Source organism: Peromyscus leucopus, chromosome 8a (assembly GCF_004664715.2).
Source record: "Peromyscus leucopus breed LL Stock chromosome 8a, UCI_PerLeu_2.1, whole genome shotgun sequence".
Taxonomy (NCBI): domain Eukaryota; kingdom Metazoa; phylum Chordata; class Mammalia; order Rodentia; family Cricetidae; genus Peromyscus; species Peromyscus leucopus.
Genome location: NC_051085.1, coordinates 44,862,718 through 44,876,900, shown reverse-complemented (window position 1 = coordinate 44,876,900; position 14,183 = coordinate 44,862,718). Strand labels below are relative to the sequence as shown.

The following is a 14,183-nucleotide window of genomic DNA, read 5'->3' as shown; positions in this document are numbered from 1 at the left end:
CTGATAACCTTATCTGTCGTGCGGATTTACTTAAATTGTGAACCCTCTTCTCAGACCTTGGGTGCCATGGATGAATGGTTCATGTTCTTTGTTGGGGGAAGCTTCCTGTTCAAAGAGATAGCTGCAGATGACTGTCCTAGGGGGAAGGTCTACTATAGCAGAAGTAGAGAAAGATGGATAAGAAGACCAGGGGAGATGGAGCTAGAGAGTTGGCTATGGCAACTGATAGGCAGGGATAGTCAGAATGGTCCCACACAGCTTAAATCTGAGTACAAGTCTGCAGAGGTATGTTGAGTCAACTGGATGACCCACTGAGAAGGAGTTTCTCACCAGAGAAAATAGAGCCAAGATCTCACTGGTGAGAAGTGATGCCCGTGATGTCACTGGAGTGTGAGCACATGAGTCTGAATAAGGCTGATAGGATGTAAAGTTAGGGTAATTGTGGCCATCCTATACAGGGCTTATGGGCCAGCTAAGGCTTTTGATGCTCTATTGTGAGTGATTTGGGAAGCACTTGGAAGATATGAGCAGAAGGGTTGTGAAGTCAGTTTTGAACTTAAGTGGAAACCCAGGCTGGTATATGGAAGAAACCTAGTGCGTCGGGGAGAAGCATGTTTTCATAGAAGGCAGAAAGTGTGCATTGTTCTATGGTGTGGGGTGGTGATGGGCTTCCGGTACAGATCTCAGGCTTTTGAGGAAGTGAGGTAACTGGGACTTGAGCATGCTTGGAATGTAGACCACTGAGAGCTGGATCAGATATGAAAAGGGGGGATAAATATTTATAACCCTAGCTTCAGGCAGCTCAGCTAATAATTCAGATTATTTTAGCAGAATGGTTAAGTCCTTACACTTCGATGCTTTTCAGAAGAACAATTCCTTTTTGTCCCCGAGAACGTTGCAGCAAGCCATCTAAAGCAAAATGAAGCAGCAGGAAGTAAAAATAAACTCTGAAAGGAGGCTCACTGGCTGGGGCTAGAGGAAGAAGTTGAAAACTGAACAAACAAGGGTAGGATAATTTTAGAAATACAGATTTCATTTTAACAGGCTGTGTCTTGAATAGCTGTCTACCAAATGTCAATCGGTCACTCAATATCCACTATACAAAATAGTACAGATGCTTGCAAGTGGGTAGTTGTAGGAAGACTTATCAGTGAATATAGCATACAATTTCAAACCTAGGATACACACACATACACACACACACACACACACACACACACACATACACACACACACACACATACATGTGCAAGAAGTAGGGATAAGGAAACCACCTTTCTACTCGGGATATAAGAAATCATAAGCTTTATGTTTGGGAATTGAACTGATTTTCAAACTCTGCTATAACTTGGCGTTATGTATTTTTGTCTCTTGCTTTAACAGTTCCTCTCCCCAGCCGGCTAGTATGGCGGTTGTCTCACCACCCCTTCCTGCCTTCTGCTTCCGCTGGCCAACTCCAACCCACTCATTAGCTCTTGCCTGAGTCATTGGAGCAACAGGCTCTTTCTTTCCCTTCTTCTAGTCTATCTTTCCTTTAAAAGGACTCCCCAAAGGTGCTTTTAATAACACGGGTTTGCCTGGAGCTCATCTTGCATACCAGGTTGGCCTTGAACTCACAGAGCTCTGCTCACTTCTGCCTCCCAAGTGCTGAGATTAAAGACAGGCAGCACCACCCCTGGCCCTACTCTTAGGTCCTTGAGATTTCACATTTGTTGACACGTTCTTGTCACTAGCCCCTCCTCTGCCCTCAGCCCTGAAAAATGCCTGCTTTGCCCAGAGTCTTCCATACTCCCCTTCTGCACCTGCAGGGAGCAAGTTCCTTAGCTCGGAGGAAGTGCTGTTCGGATGCCACCCCAGTTCCACATCCACGGTTTCTTGTGGTCTGCTTCAAGCATGAATTCCTCTGCTGAAGCCATTCTCTGCCTTGTGAACCAGGACAAATTGGCTCTTTTGGGTTTTTTTTTTCTCCTTCTATTAATCCCTTTAGTTGGCATTCACAGTCATGGGTTCCATTGTGCTGTTTTCATACATGTATGCCATTCTACTTTTTTTATTCTGAATCCTCTCTGCATTTCTGGAACCCTTTATTTAAAATGCCTTTTCATGCTGTCACTGTAATTGACCCCCTACTTGGGGCTTCATGTGTCTGTGCTATTAATATAATTACCATATTCGTTTAAAAATGCTTAATTTTAAGTGTGTGTATGTGTGCCCAAGTGAATATACACACACAACACATGCATGAAGTAGTCTATGGAGGTCATGTGGGTGCTGAGACCCAAACCTGGAACCTTTGTAAAAGTAATATACACTCTTCTCCTCTCAGCCATCCCTCTAGACCCCTAATTATCAAATTATCAAAGCTAGGCCATATTTATATATTTTTATTAGTGATGTTTATAAGTGTCTAGCCAATGGTTGAACTTCAATGCATGGAGAGTTGGAAAAGTAGGTGGCTAGTATGTCTTCTTCATCCATACACTTCAAGAATATTTCCCCAGGTACTCCTTTAAAAAAAATTATGGGTCAGGCATGGTGGTGCATGCCTTTAATCCCAGCACTTGAGGCACAGGTAGGTGGATCTCTGTGAGTTCAAGGCCAGCCTGGTCTACAGAGTGAGTTCCAGAACAGCCAGAGCTGCATAACAGAGAGACCCTATCTCAAAGAAAAAAAAAACAATTAAAAAAGATATTTATTTGTATTTTTAATTATGTGTAGGTGGGTATGTACACATAAGTGCATTGCTCTTGGAGGTCAGAAGAGGGTCTCCGATCTCCTGGAACTGGAGTTAGAAGAAGTTGTGAGCCACTTGATATGAGCACTGGGAGCCAAAGTCCATTCTTCCACAAGAGCAGTGCCCTTTCTCAGCTGCTGAGCGGCTTCTCCAGTATGTAGAATGGCGCTCCCTCGTGCAGAGATTCCACACATCCCGTAAGAAGGATCACGCCGTCTGACTCTCAGGAAACTCCTGTTTGAGTTTTACAAATGAGGAAACCAAGTTCCAAAGAAGTAAACCTGACTATATTGCAGGCAGAAAATTTAAGATGTTTACCTAGACTCCTGTTTTAGTCTGAGCACTGCTGTCCCATACCTGTAATCCCAGCTCTCAGGCACAGAGGCAAGAGGACTCCAAGACTGAGGCCAACCTGGGCTACACAGTGACAGCATATCTCGGGAAAGAAAACAAACCATCAAAAACGTATTCCGTCACCACTGTATTATTTGCTCCTACTGATGTACCTGCCAATCAAACAGCTGATAACATGATTTTGTGCACCTGCCACCTGCTAGGTCCTGTTGAGGACATTCTTGCTCCCCGAAGCATCATTATCATTAAGTGATTTAACAGGGCAGCAAATCAAAAATTCAAACAATTGTCTTGAGTACTGATAAGTATTGTGAAGAAGATGAAACCGTGAAGTGCCCAGGAGAGTGGACAGAGATGAGATGGGGGCATGTTGAACTTGTGTTTTGAAATACTTTTTTTTTTTTTTTTTTTTTTTTTTTTTTTTTTAGAGAACTGTAGAGCTAAGTAGCGTTTTTTTTTTTTTTTTTTTTTTTTGGTTTTTTCAAGACAGGGTTTCTCTGTGTAGTTTTGCGCCTTTCCTGGAACTTGCTTTGTAGACCAGACTGGCCTCGAACTCACAGAGATCCACCTGCCTCTGCCTCCCGAGTGCTAGGATTAGAGGTGTGCGCCACCACCGCCCAGCTTAAGCAGCATTTTAATTCAAGTTCTCTAGTAATAAAAATGTCCTACAGAGAAAATGAGAAAATCTATTTTAGTTTTTGAATCAGTCAATTAAAACTCTAATCATGTGGCCAGTGAGATACATCAGTAGGTAAAGGTGCTTGTCACCAAGCTTGCTAACCTGAGCTTGATCCCAGAGACTCACATGGTAGAAAGATGGAACCATTTCCCCCGATAGCTGTTCTGTGACCTTTACTTGTGTGTGTGTGTGTGTGTGTGTGTGTGTCTGTGTCTGTGTCTGTGTGTCTGTGTACTTACTCCACAGAGACATAAATAGATAAGTGTAATAAGTAAAAGCTGCAATCATTAATATGATTATTATGAATTATTATTGAAAAATATTTCAAGCTCAAACATTAAGAAATAAATTAAATCACATTGTCAACAGTTCCCTCAATAAAGTAAGCCATGTCACTTGAGGTTGTACATGCTCTGTGTGTCTGACTTCAGTAATTCTTCTCTATCCTGAAGTTAGCCGTTCTATTCAGCAAGTTGATGGCAATCTGAGGAGCTCCTCAATAAGAGACTAAACTATTGTGGTGAGATTTTCTTCACAGAGCTGATTCTCTGATCCATTATTTCCTGGCAGTAATTTATTATCAGCTATGTGTTGGGCACAGATGCAAGAGAAAAAATGGAAGTGTAAAAATGACTAAAAACAGCCTGTTCTCAAGTAGCTCACCAAAAAAGACTTAGCCGTCAATCAGCAATAGCAATATAAGTTGTCAAATAAGATGATATTCATCTGGTGTGTTAGAAGAAGGCACAAGGTATTGTAACCTCACAGCCTGATGCAGCTGGGGAGACTTCTTAGAGAACCAGGTGTGTGAACTGGCCTTGAAGGAGAGACACTTGAATCAAACTGAGAAGGGGAGGAGAGAGGGGACCTATGTCTCGCTGCCTTTATTTCCTTTGCTGTTTTGTGAGCATGTGATAAAGATAGTTCCCAGGAGGCTAGAATTCTATGCCTGGTATTGGCTACTGGTAGCTACAGAGTCTTAGAAATAATAACCCATGTTTTGGCACAGCATTATTTACAAAAAATAGCCCCAGATGGAATCTTCTGAAATGAACTCCATGTCCAATTTGTTCCCTGTCACTCACTTTCTAGTTCGTTGACCTCCAACATCTAACATACATACTTTGTTCCTTCTCATTTTGTTTTCCACCTTCCCTAATTCTTTCCATTTTTTTCTTTTCTGTTTCTTTATTCACTCCTATTTTCTTTTTATTTTAAAATAAAATCTAGGGCAGAGGAGATGGCTCTGTTGGTTGGCAAGGTGCTTGGTTTGTAAGCAGGATGGCCTGAGTCTGATCCTCAGGCTCCACATCACACACATGCTGGTGTGGTGATGTGCTTATAATCCCAGCACTGGGAAGGCAGAGATGGAATTAACCCAGGGACTCATTGGGTAGTTCCAGGACAATGGCGGACCTTTTCTCAAAGAACAGGTGGTCTGTGTTTGTGAGAAAGATACTTGAGGTCATCACCCTGTGCCCATCGGCATGCACACACACATGCACAGGCACTGGAAAGAAAAGGGAAAGCAAGAAAACAATTCTACAAATGTTGTGTGGTGTCTTGAGAACAAGGATTAAAAGCGTTTCGCCGAATAACAATGGACAAGGATACACTTCACAGACATGACCATCACTTAGTTAAGAAGTTTTTTTAAGGAGAGTTTGGAGGGATATATATATATCCCCAACTGAGTATACCGTCTTTCTCTCAAATACCCCATTTTTCTCCAATCCAATTAAAGCACCATGGCAGGAGAGCTCAGGCTCTGTCTCTGTAACAAAGGAAAGCTGACCAAATGGAAGGCAAGTTTGACCAAAATAGTTCACGATAGGAGAATGAGCCAGGACTGAAGCAGCATGTGTGTGTTATGTGAACACTTACTTTGTAGATCCATCTAATGAGTAAAATATCCCTGCATTTATTTGGATAGTGTGGAGCCTGTATGTTCCTCTCCTGGAGAAGTAGGACTTACAGATCTTGGATCTCTTAGTCGTTAATTGGTCTCAGTGATTTAAGGTAGCCAGCTGTCAAGCTATTTGACACTTTGCTGAATGAAACATTTTCATGCCTGTGGTTCATTTCGTATCTTACTAGGCATTTTAGTGTCGTGTTAATATTCAAAATAGGTTTATTTCTGGACTGAAGAGATGGGTTGGTGGCTAATATGTTTGCCATGAAAGCATGAAGACATGAGTTTAGATCCCAGATTCTGAGCAGATGCTGGGTAGATGTGGCAGCTTACTTGTAATTTCAGCTTTAGAAGGTGGAGACTAGCCATCTGATGAGCTCTGGGATTGATTGAGAGACCCTGTCTCAATGATTAAGGTGGAAAAGTGATTGACGATAATTCTCAGCATCATCCTCAGGCTTCCAGGATACACAGCACACACACATACACACACACACACACATACACAACACACACACACACACACACACACACACACACACCACATGCATATGAAAATGGGCACAGTAGATTTATTGATTATTTGGCAGCCTATATTCACTGAGTATTCAAGAAGACACATAGTAGTAGGTAGCAGTTTTTCTCATTAAAAGCTCAGAGCACAGGACCTTCAAAATTCAGTGAAATACTGAGTGTTTGAACATAGGTAAACTTTCTGACTTGACTACCATGTTTCTGAGGTTTTGAAGAGGATCCAAATATTGTTATTTGTTCTTGTTCTTTTGGGGGACCCACCACCCAGCTCTCAAATAAATCACACATGGAGGCTTACTCTTAATTATGAATGTTCTGCCTTAGCTTGGCTTAGTTTCTAGCCAGCTTCCCGTAACTTAACTTATTTTGGCTATCTTTTGCCTCTGGGCTTTTTTTCTGTTCTCTTACTTTTGTAAATCTTACTCTTACTGTGTGGCTGTGTGGCTGTGTGGCTGTGTGGCTGTGTGGCTGTGTGGCTGTGTGGCTGTGTGGCTGTGTGGCCCCTGGGTCCTCCTCCTTCTCTGGTTACTTCCTTTTACTCTCCATCCCTTTTCTTTCCCCTCCTCCCAGATTTCTCCTTCTATAGATCCTCTCTGCCTGCCAGCCCTGCCTATCTCTCTCTCTTGCTTGGCCATTCAGTTCTTTATTAGGATCAATCAGGTGTTTTAGACAGGCACAGTAACACAGCTTCACAGAGTTAAACAAATGCAGCATAAACAAAAGTAACACACCTTAAAGTAATATTCTACAACATCCAAATGCTTTCTTCAGTTTTATATTTTTAATATTCTCCATCATGCCACTTCCCTAATTAACAGGATTATCCAATAGGATGGTGACATAAAACTGAACCATGAACTACCTTCTCGGTATTATGCCATGGGAGATATAGGGTAACCCAGAGACCAATGTGTCTAGACATTTGGATTTTATTGACAAATAATGTTAAAAATGGAAAAGAGTTGCCAGATCTTTTGTTTGGTATGGAATTGCATTAAAAAATGTAAACTCCCCTGAAACAAATGGCTATGTATTACCATTTGTCAAAATTCTAAAATTATTTCCATATCAAAACTTATATAACATTTTAACATAAATGGTGTCTGCCTCAAGAGAATGTCCTTACTGATGACGTGACCTCGGTACTGTGTCTGTGGATTGATGAAATGTCCTTCAGGGTGGTTATTTGCCCTTGGAGAGCATGCTGGGAAGCAACCTGCCTGTCACCACTCATGGGGCAGGCAGCCTTTGCTTCTCTCTCATGAACTCAGAGGCTATCACTACATTGTTGTCCCACTCAGTGAAGCTGTATTAAACATTGTTAGTGATTGGGCCTGGAAAGATGGCTCTCTCGGTAAGGGTACTTTCTGCCAAGCCTGATGACCTGAGCTCAATGCAAGGAACCCACATGGTGGAAGGAGAGAATGGAATCCTCTGACCTCTAGCACATGCTGTGGCATCTGGACTGCCCCCTCCCAGTCACAAAATAGTAACATGTTAACATTGTAATTAAACTTTTTTTTATGTGATTTATGTTTAGCATTTTTTTAACCTGATAGTTATGATAGTTGGTTATGTGCTAAGGAAGAGGTCAATGTTACTAAAAGGTCTCACACCTGCTACGAAGTATTCTTCTCCTGGGCCACACGCCACACCTCTGCTTTCTTTCTATTGATTACCTTCCTCAGTTGTTTTTGCTCATTTCATTGTGAATTCAAGAAGAGAGGACAGGTTGTTATTGTACCAACAAGCATTCTAAAGAACTGTTTTTAAGAGAGTCTTTAAATGTCTGAGCAGTGGTGGCGCACGTCTTTAATTCCAGCACTCAGGAGGCAGAAGCAGGCCGATCTTTGTGAGTTCGAGGCCAGCCTGGTCTACAAAGCGAGTTCCAGGAAAGGCGCAAAGCTACACAGAGAAACTTGTCTCAAAAAAAAAAAAAAAAAAAAAAAAAGAGTCTTTAAATGGTTGGAGAGGCTTAAGTTTTGTCGAGATTTTCGATATGGAGATTTTTTTTTTTTTCAGATCTTATATGGTGAACTCAAAATTACACCAATCAGTTTTAGAGACTGGTCCCTGGCGACTGCCATACAATAATAAGAATCATACATTTGTCCTTTGACTTTTTTATTCCTAGTCACTTTTTCAAAAGAGTTCTGGGAGAATTTTAATAAAAACACAGTGAAGAGAATGGTAAATTTAATCACAATGTCTCTCTTCCTCCTTTTCCTCCTTATTTTGTTGGTGGCAAATAGGCTGCACGGCGGGCGTCTTCCTCTTCACCTCGACTGAGAGATTCATCATGCTCTTTCTCCTCTCTGGAAAATACCGTAAAGGCACCCAGCCGGGCTTCTTCCTCGGGATCTAAAGAAAGACAGTCCTGGCTCGACATGGTGAACAGCACGCCTGCTGCTGAAGAGGTCGGGCAGCCCCTGACATTTACTGTACAGGTCCACACCCCTGCATCCTCAGAGGCAAGCAATTGCCGGGCCCCAGAAAACAGCTCTGTCATTTCGGAAAGCGGGTTTTTGAACTCTCTATCTAGCGATGACACCTCTTCGTTGAACAGCAATCAAGACCATCATCTAACGGTTCCATCCGACAGAGCTGCCGGATCAAGGATGATGGACAGAGGTAAACCAGGAAACTGCTTCCTCTTCTTTACATGGTGAATATTATAGAACTCCACTATAAATTTGTAACTAAAATGTTTAAACTTGTGAATGGCGGTTTGATGATTAGTCACATGGGGCTTAGCCTCCAGCTCCTTTTGTAGATTTTGCCTGTGGCAGCTCCTGTTGCCAGGCCACTAATTATCTATTGTGTCAGTAACCAAGTGCTTTAGACCAGTGGTTCTCAACAATGCTACCATCCTTGAATACACTTCCTCATGTTGTCATGACACCAAGCATCATTTTTTTTCCTTGCTGCTTCACAACTGTAATTTTGCTATTGTTATGAATCATAATGAAAATATCTGTGTTTTACAATGGTCGTTGGCAGACCCTGTGAAAGGGACCTTTGACCCACAAAGGGGTCATGACCCATAGGTTGAAAACCACTGTTTTAGACTATGAGGCAGGTAGGTATGTGATCAAAATGTAATACCTCTCCATCAGCTTGAGAATGAACTCCCCCACTATTTTGGTTTCATAGATTATGCTCTGGGGGCTTGTGGTAATTGAGACCCAGGGATCAGTGAGATGGATTTATATCACTTGGATCTTGTCAAATGGGTTTAGAGCAGCCATCTTCCTGTTGTAGAGGGTCAGTCAGTGATCTCCTAAGGGCTTCTATGTAGTTAATGGAAGGCAAAACCTTCACATACATTTTGGAGGGCAGCACCTTTAATAGAGAGGAGGCAACGGCTTTTCTTCCTGGAAAACGGTTTTCTTTTAACAAAGGAAATAGTTGTATGTAGAAATCATCAATGTGTCTTTAAATATTATACGATAATCCTCATTTTTGATTCAGGACAAACTTGTTTCTATTATTATCCATTCATGACGAGTCTTTTCTAATTGTGTCTCATTCATTCTGGTGTAAAACAAGGTTATCTGATATATCAGTGAGCTACTGGAGAATGATGGATTTGCACTGTAAATTTTCAGTGTACTACTGGAAGTTGACTTGCTAAATTCCTGCACTAACTTGCAGAAGTTGCCCAATGACATGAATGATGACCCTTTCTCCCCTACTCTAAGCAAGGAGGCTGTTCTTAAGTTCTCAAGTTTGGGGGCTAGAGAGATGGGTCAGTAGTTTAGATCACTAGCTGCTCTTTTGTAGGACCAAGGTTCAGTTCCTAGCACCCACATTGGGTAGCTCACAACCACCTGTACCTCCAGCCCAAGGGGATCTTATATCTTTCTCTGGCTTCTGTGTACACCCATCTGCACTGTACACACACACACACACACACACACACACACACACACACACACACACACAGGCATACACATATACACATGAATAGATAATAATGTCAATCCTTTTTAAAAGCATCTATTTTTAGATATACTCTATTAATTTAATTTTTCAAAGAGAATAATTTAGGCCAGGGATCACAGCTATAGGCCAGGGTGCAAGTATGTATTCATGTTATTTTTATACATGTGAATTTGAATAGTCAGTCTAGTAACTCATACTCAAAGTCACCCCAATTGTCATTGCTCTCTAGGGCTTTCTCTGTGGATGCTTTACATTAAATAGTATTTTATATTGATATTTCCAATCTGGGCCAATGACTCACTTTTCTTTTTTTTTTTTTGTGTGTGTGTTGATGATATTTAATTTCTTTTTTTTTTTTTCATTAAGAATGTTTTTTTTCAAGTCGAGCAACTTCTTGAGGTGGTTGAGTAGGTAGGATGGGTAAGAGACTGGAAGCATCACCACTGAGGAAGAGGGCACAGATAAGACTTGTCTATGAGGGATGGAAGGAGTGTACTCCATCTGGCCACAAATATTTGAGATGTTGTGCAAACAAAGTACTGGTTTAATTGTATCTCCATGGGTTTATATAGTTGAGGTCAGCAGTATAATCAAATGGGAAGTATAAAAATGAGTTGAGAAACTTATTTTTTTGAAGCGATAAGCTGTTGAAAGTAAAGTAGGTAACTTGTACTTGTATGCCCTCATCATTGGAGGTGTTTACCCATTTTAAGATGACCATTTTCATTGAGTGTAGAGTGTGTATTGCATATTGATAGTATTTTTGTTCTTGTGACAACACCAAGAATTTTCAAGTGTTGATCTTAAGTGACCTTCAGCTTGGTGCTTACAAGATGCAGATATGGTTTTGCATTCAAGAATATATGGGCAGCACAAATTAGTCTTGAAGGTTTTTTGTTTGTTTCTAAAGGACACAAAGTTGGGAGGGTAGGGATGAGGACATGGAGCTTGGAAGAGCTGTGGAAGAGGAAGTAAAGATGATCAAAACACCATACAAAACTATCATAAAAATAAATAAATGAATGAAAGAAATGTAAAAAAGAAGATATAGATGTTAAGAATGGGAGAAGCAAACAAACTATTGTTCCCCTTTAAGAACTTACTCTAACCATTCGATTAGAAGGAGAAGTAAAGAAAGGGTTGACAAGATGGCTCAGCAGATAAAGTGCTTGTCTATGAACCTGACAGCCTAAGTCTGAGCTCCTGGACAAACATAAAGGTGGAAGAAAGGAACTGACTCTAAAACGTTGTCCTTTTAATCTGCACATATATTGTCGCACATATGTGCACACCCATACCTTATACAATGCAATAATAAATAAATAAATAAATAAATAAATAAATAAATAAATAAAGATGTAGAAATAACCCTCTCCTCTCTGTGACAGTCAAGACTTCCAAAGCATCAGAGATACTAAAATCCCATTTACATTCTTTCCCAGGAGATAGCCCTGCAGATTGAGTTTCTCATTAGGATTACTAAACAGAGTCATGGGAAGATGCATGTGTTGCTCATCCCTGTCTAATGCCATCCTGGGAATTCATGTGCTGAGGAATCCAGCTGGGAGCCAACAGCTCTTTTAATCTAAGAATAAAGAGACCTGGTGGTAATCAGTTTTGAATTACACACAGAAATACCAACAAAATCTAGGTGATTTTTCAAACAGCTCAATGGACAGGTGTGTCTCATGGTAGAGAGGAAGAGAAAATGAAGGTATTTTCCTTCACTGGTTTGTTGGCAGTTGCCATATGTTACAGAATTCTTGCTGCTGATTTTCTCCTGCTGTTGGGGATTTGGTTTCATTCCCAGAAGAGCTGAACCACATCATGTGGTCTCCATAGAAACGGCAGCCCAATCTTTTCTTGCCTTTGCTGTGATTTGCTGTTAAGTAATCAGATTGGGTGTTGTGCATGTATATGTTTGCCTGTCGGAGAAGAAGGTAGCTTTTTTGTGTGACTTCTAAAAATTATTGTTTTAACTTTTTAAGGTGGGGAAGAATCTCTGAAATTTTAGTATCTAAAATACTATGCTGGGGTTTTAGATGGGGCTTGAAGTTTCAATGTCATCCATGAGAGGAATTACATTTTAGAAGGTTAAGATCTAGTCTCAAGATGCATTTTCTGGGGAAAGAGGCTTTTATCCTAGAAGAGAATCTTAAAGGTTAATAACTGAGTTCTGAAAAGAGCAGACAGCGTGTATTATAGCCTTTCTTTTATTTAGACAATGGAAGAAATATTTTGCAGTTGGTATGCAATTAAAATTGTGGTTGCTAGAATTTTATTCTGAATTCAAATATCCTTTTAGACATTTCTCCCTCCAGTGTAAGCCATTAGAAAAGGGGGAGGGCATGTTAATGACACCTAATGACACTGGCTTGTCTTTCTTTACTGCAACTTTCAGATTGCTACAACTTTAGGGATTCTCCACCAAGCATTTCAACAAAGCACAGCTGGAAAAGAGGTGGTGGGCTTAATGGCATGCTGCTCTCATCTGTTTTTACTATGGGCTCTCCCTTTTTTGGGGAGTGATTTTCTGACCATTGAAATATAAGATTAACAAGTAGATTAAAAAGAAACTAAGTCCAATACTGAACTCAACTCAATTTAGCATTTCTGTTATTATTATGAAGATGGTTCTGACATGCACTCATGTACTTTGTGCTAACACAACTCTAACATCTAAAGATGACTGTGCTAAAGCATCTTCATATCTAGTGGGGTGAGTGGGAGGCTAAGACATGATTAACAAAAGAAAGCAAGGCAGAAATTTGTCACAAAGGAGACACACAGGGATTTACAAAAGCAGGTACACAGAATACAGTCACACCTAAGGAGTCCTGCACATGGAGGTGGGCCATGAGAAAGGGAGGTAGGAGGGAAATTAGGACATTATTGAATGATGGACTAGGCATCATTATTCATCAGATAAGGCATGACCATTTGTAACTGAGGTGATGACATAGTTGGACCTGTGATTTCAAAGATCTCCTTTAGTCTTAGATCACAGGCTATCATAGGATAAAGGGAGGCAGGAACTAAGAGAGGTTAGGAAGCCTTTGTGGTACCCAGGGTAAAGGTAGACACTGGAAACAAAGGAGAGATGGAGGATTTTGTGTCCTGCCTCATCTCCGTCATTGTGCACTTGGAATTTAATTTAGTCCATCGAGTATTTCCCAGTGATATTATTTTGTAGTAGAATGAGAAATGATCTTAAAGTGGTGATAAATATTTACTAATAGGAATATCTTGTATATGTGACAGCTGGCTGTCATGGCTTGGATCTCAGCACGGATGACTGACTCACTAGGTCTTTCGTTGCTCCCACTTAGGTGCCAAAGATCTCTCTTAATTACCATAAAATAAACAGATTAGGTTGCCTGCAAATCCATCCTTGCCATATAACTAGGTCATTTGTGGTACTTAGATTTTCATCGCCTTTTAAAAAATTCTTTCTTAGTTCTGTACATTTTGCTGAGGCTGAGGAAGTGGGAGTGGGAGGCTGTGGCATCTCACTGGAACAGGGATGCTGAAGCTGGTGACAAGGAGTGAAATCTAGATTCCAGAAGCAGGAAAATGGGGGGCAGCTGGAAAGAAGTAAAAGCGATTTGGGTTAGAGGTCACAGCTAAAGGTGGAAAATGGGTGTGTTCAGGGAAAAGCACACGTGGCGACGGTGCAGGAGAATGCCTGTGTTGAGAAGGGAGTTTTAAGGTGAAGGCTTTTATGTAAACGCATCCATGAATTGAAAAAGGGCATGAAAAGAAGTCCACTCTGGGGGCCAATGACATCAGACATACCCCTGCTCGTGGCTGTGACTCCTCAGATTAGAACACTCAGTTTATTCCCAGGAGGAAGAGAAGCTTCTGATGTTCCGTATGTTGGGAATTCCTCTTAAGGTTCTTCTACTGGGATTGTGGTTTATCAACTACTCTTGAGCATTTTCTTCTTCTTTTATATGCATAGAGTTTACAAGAGCACGCTGGAAGGAAAGCTAGGGGACATTTTGCTATTTGGTGTCAGAGTCATC

The 14,183-nt window shown here is 41.0% G+C and overlaps 1 protein-coding gene across 3 annotated transcripts in view; it reads left to right on the top strand.

Annotated features, from left to right (window-relative positions):
- Ipcef1 (interaction protein for cytohesin exchange factors 1) overlaps positions 1–14,183 on the top strand; it is a 162,728-nt gene that overhangs the window by 125,650 nt on the left and 22,895 nt on the right. For all 3 annotated transcript variants that reach the window (XM_028854055.2, XM_028854054.2, XM_028854057.2), the window contains one exon: positions 8,466–8,844. In XM_028854055.2, coding sequence (XP_028709888.1) covers positions 8,466–8,844 — 379 coding nt within the window. The remainder of the gene's footprint in view (positions 1–8,465; positions 8,845–14,183) is intronic.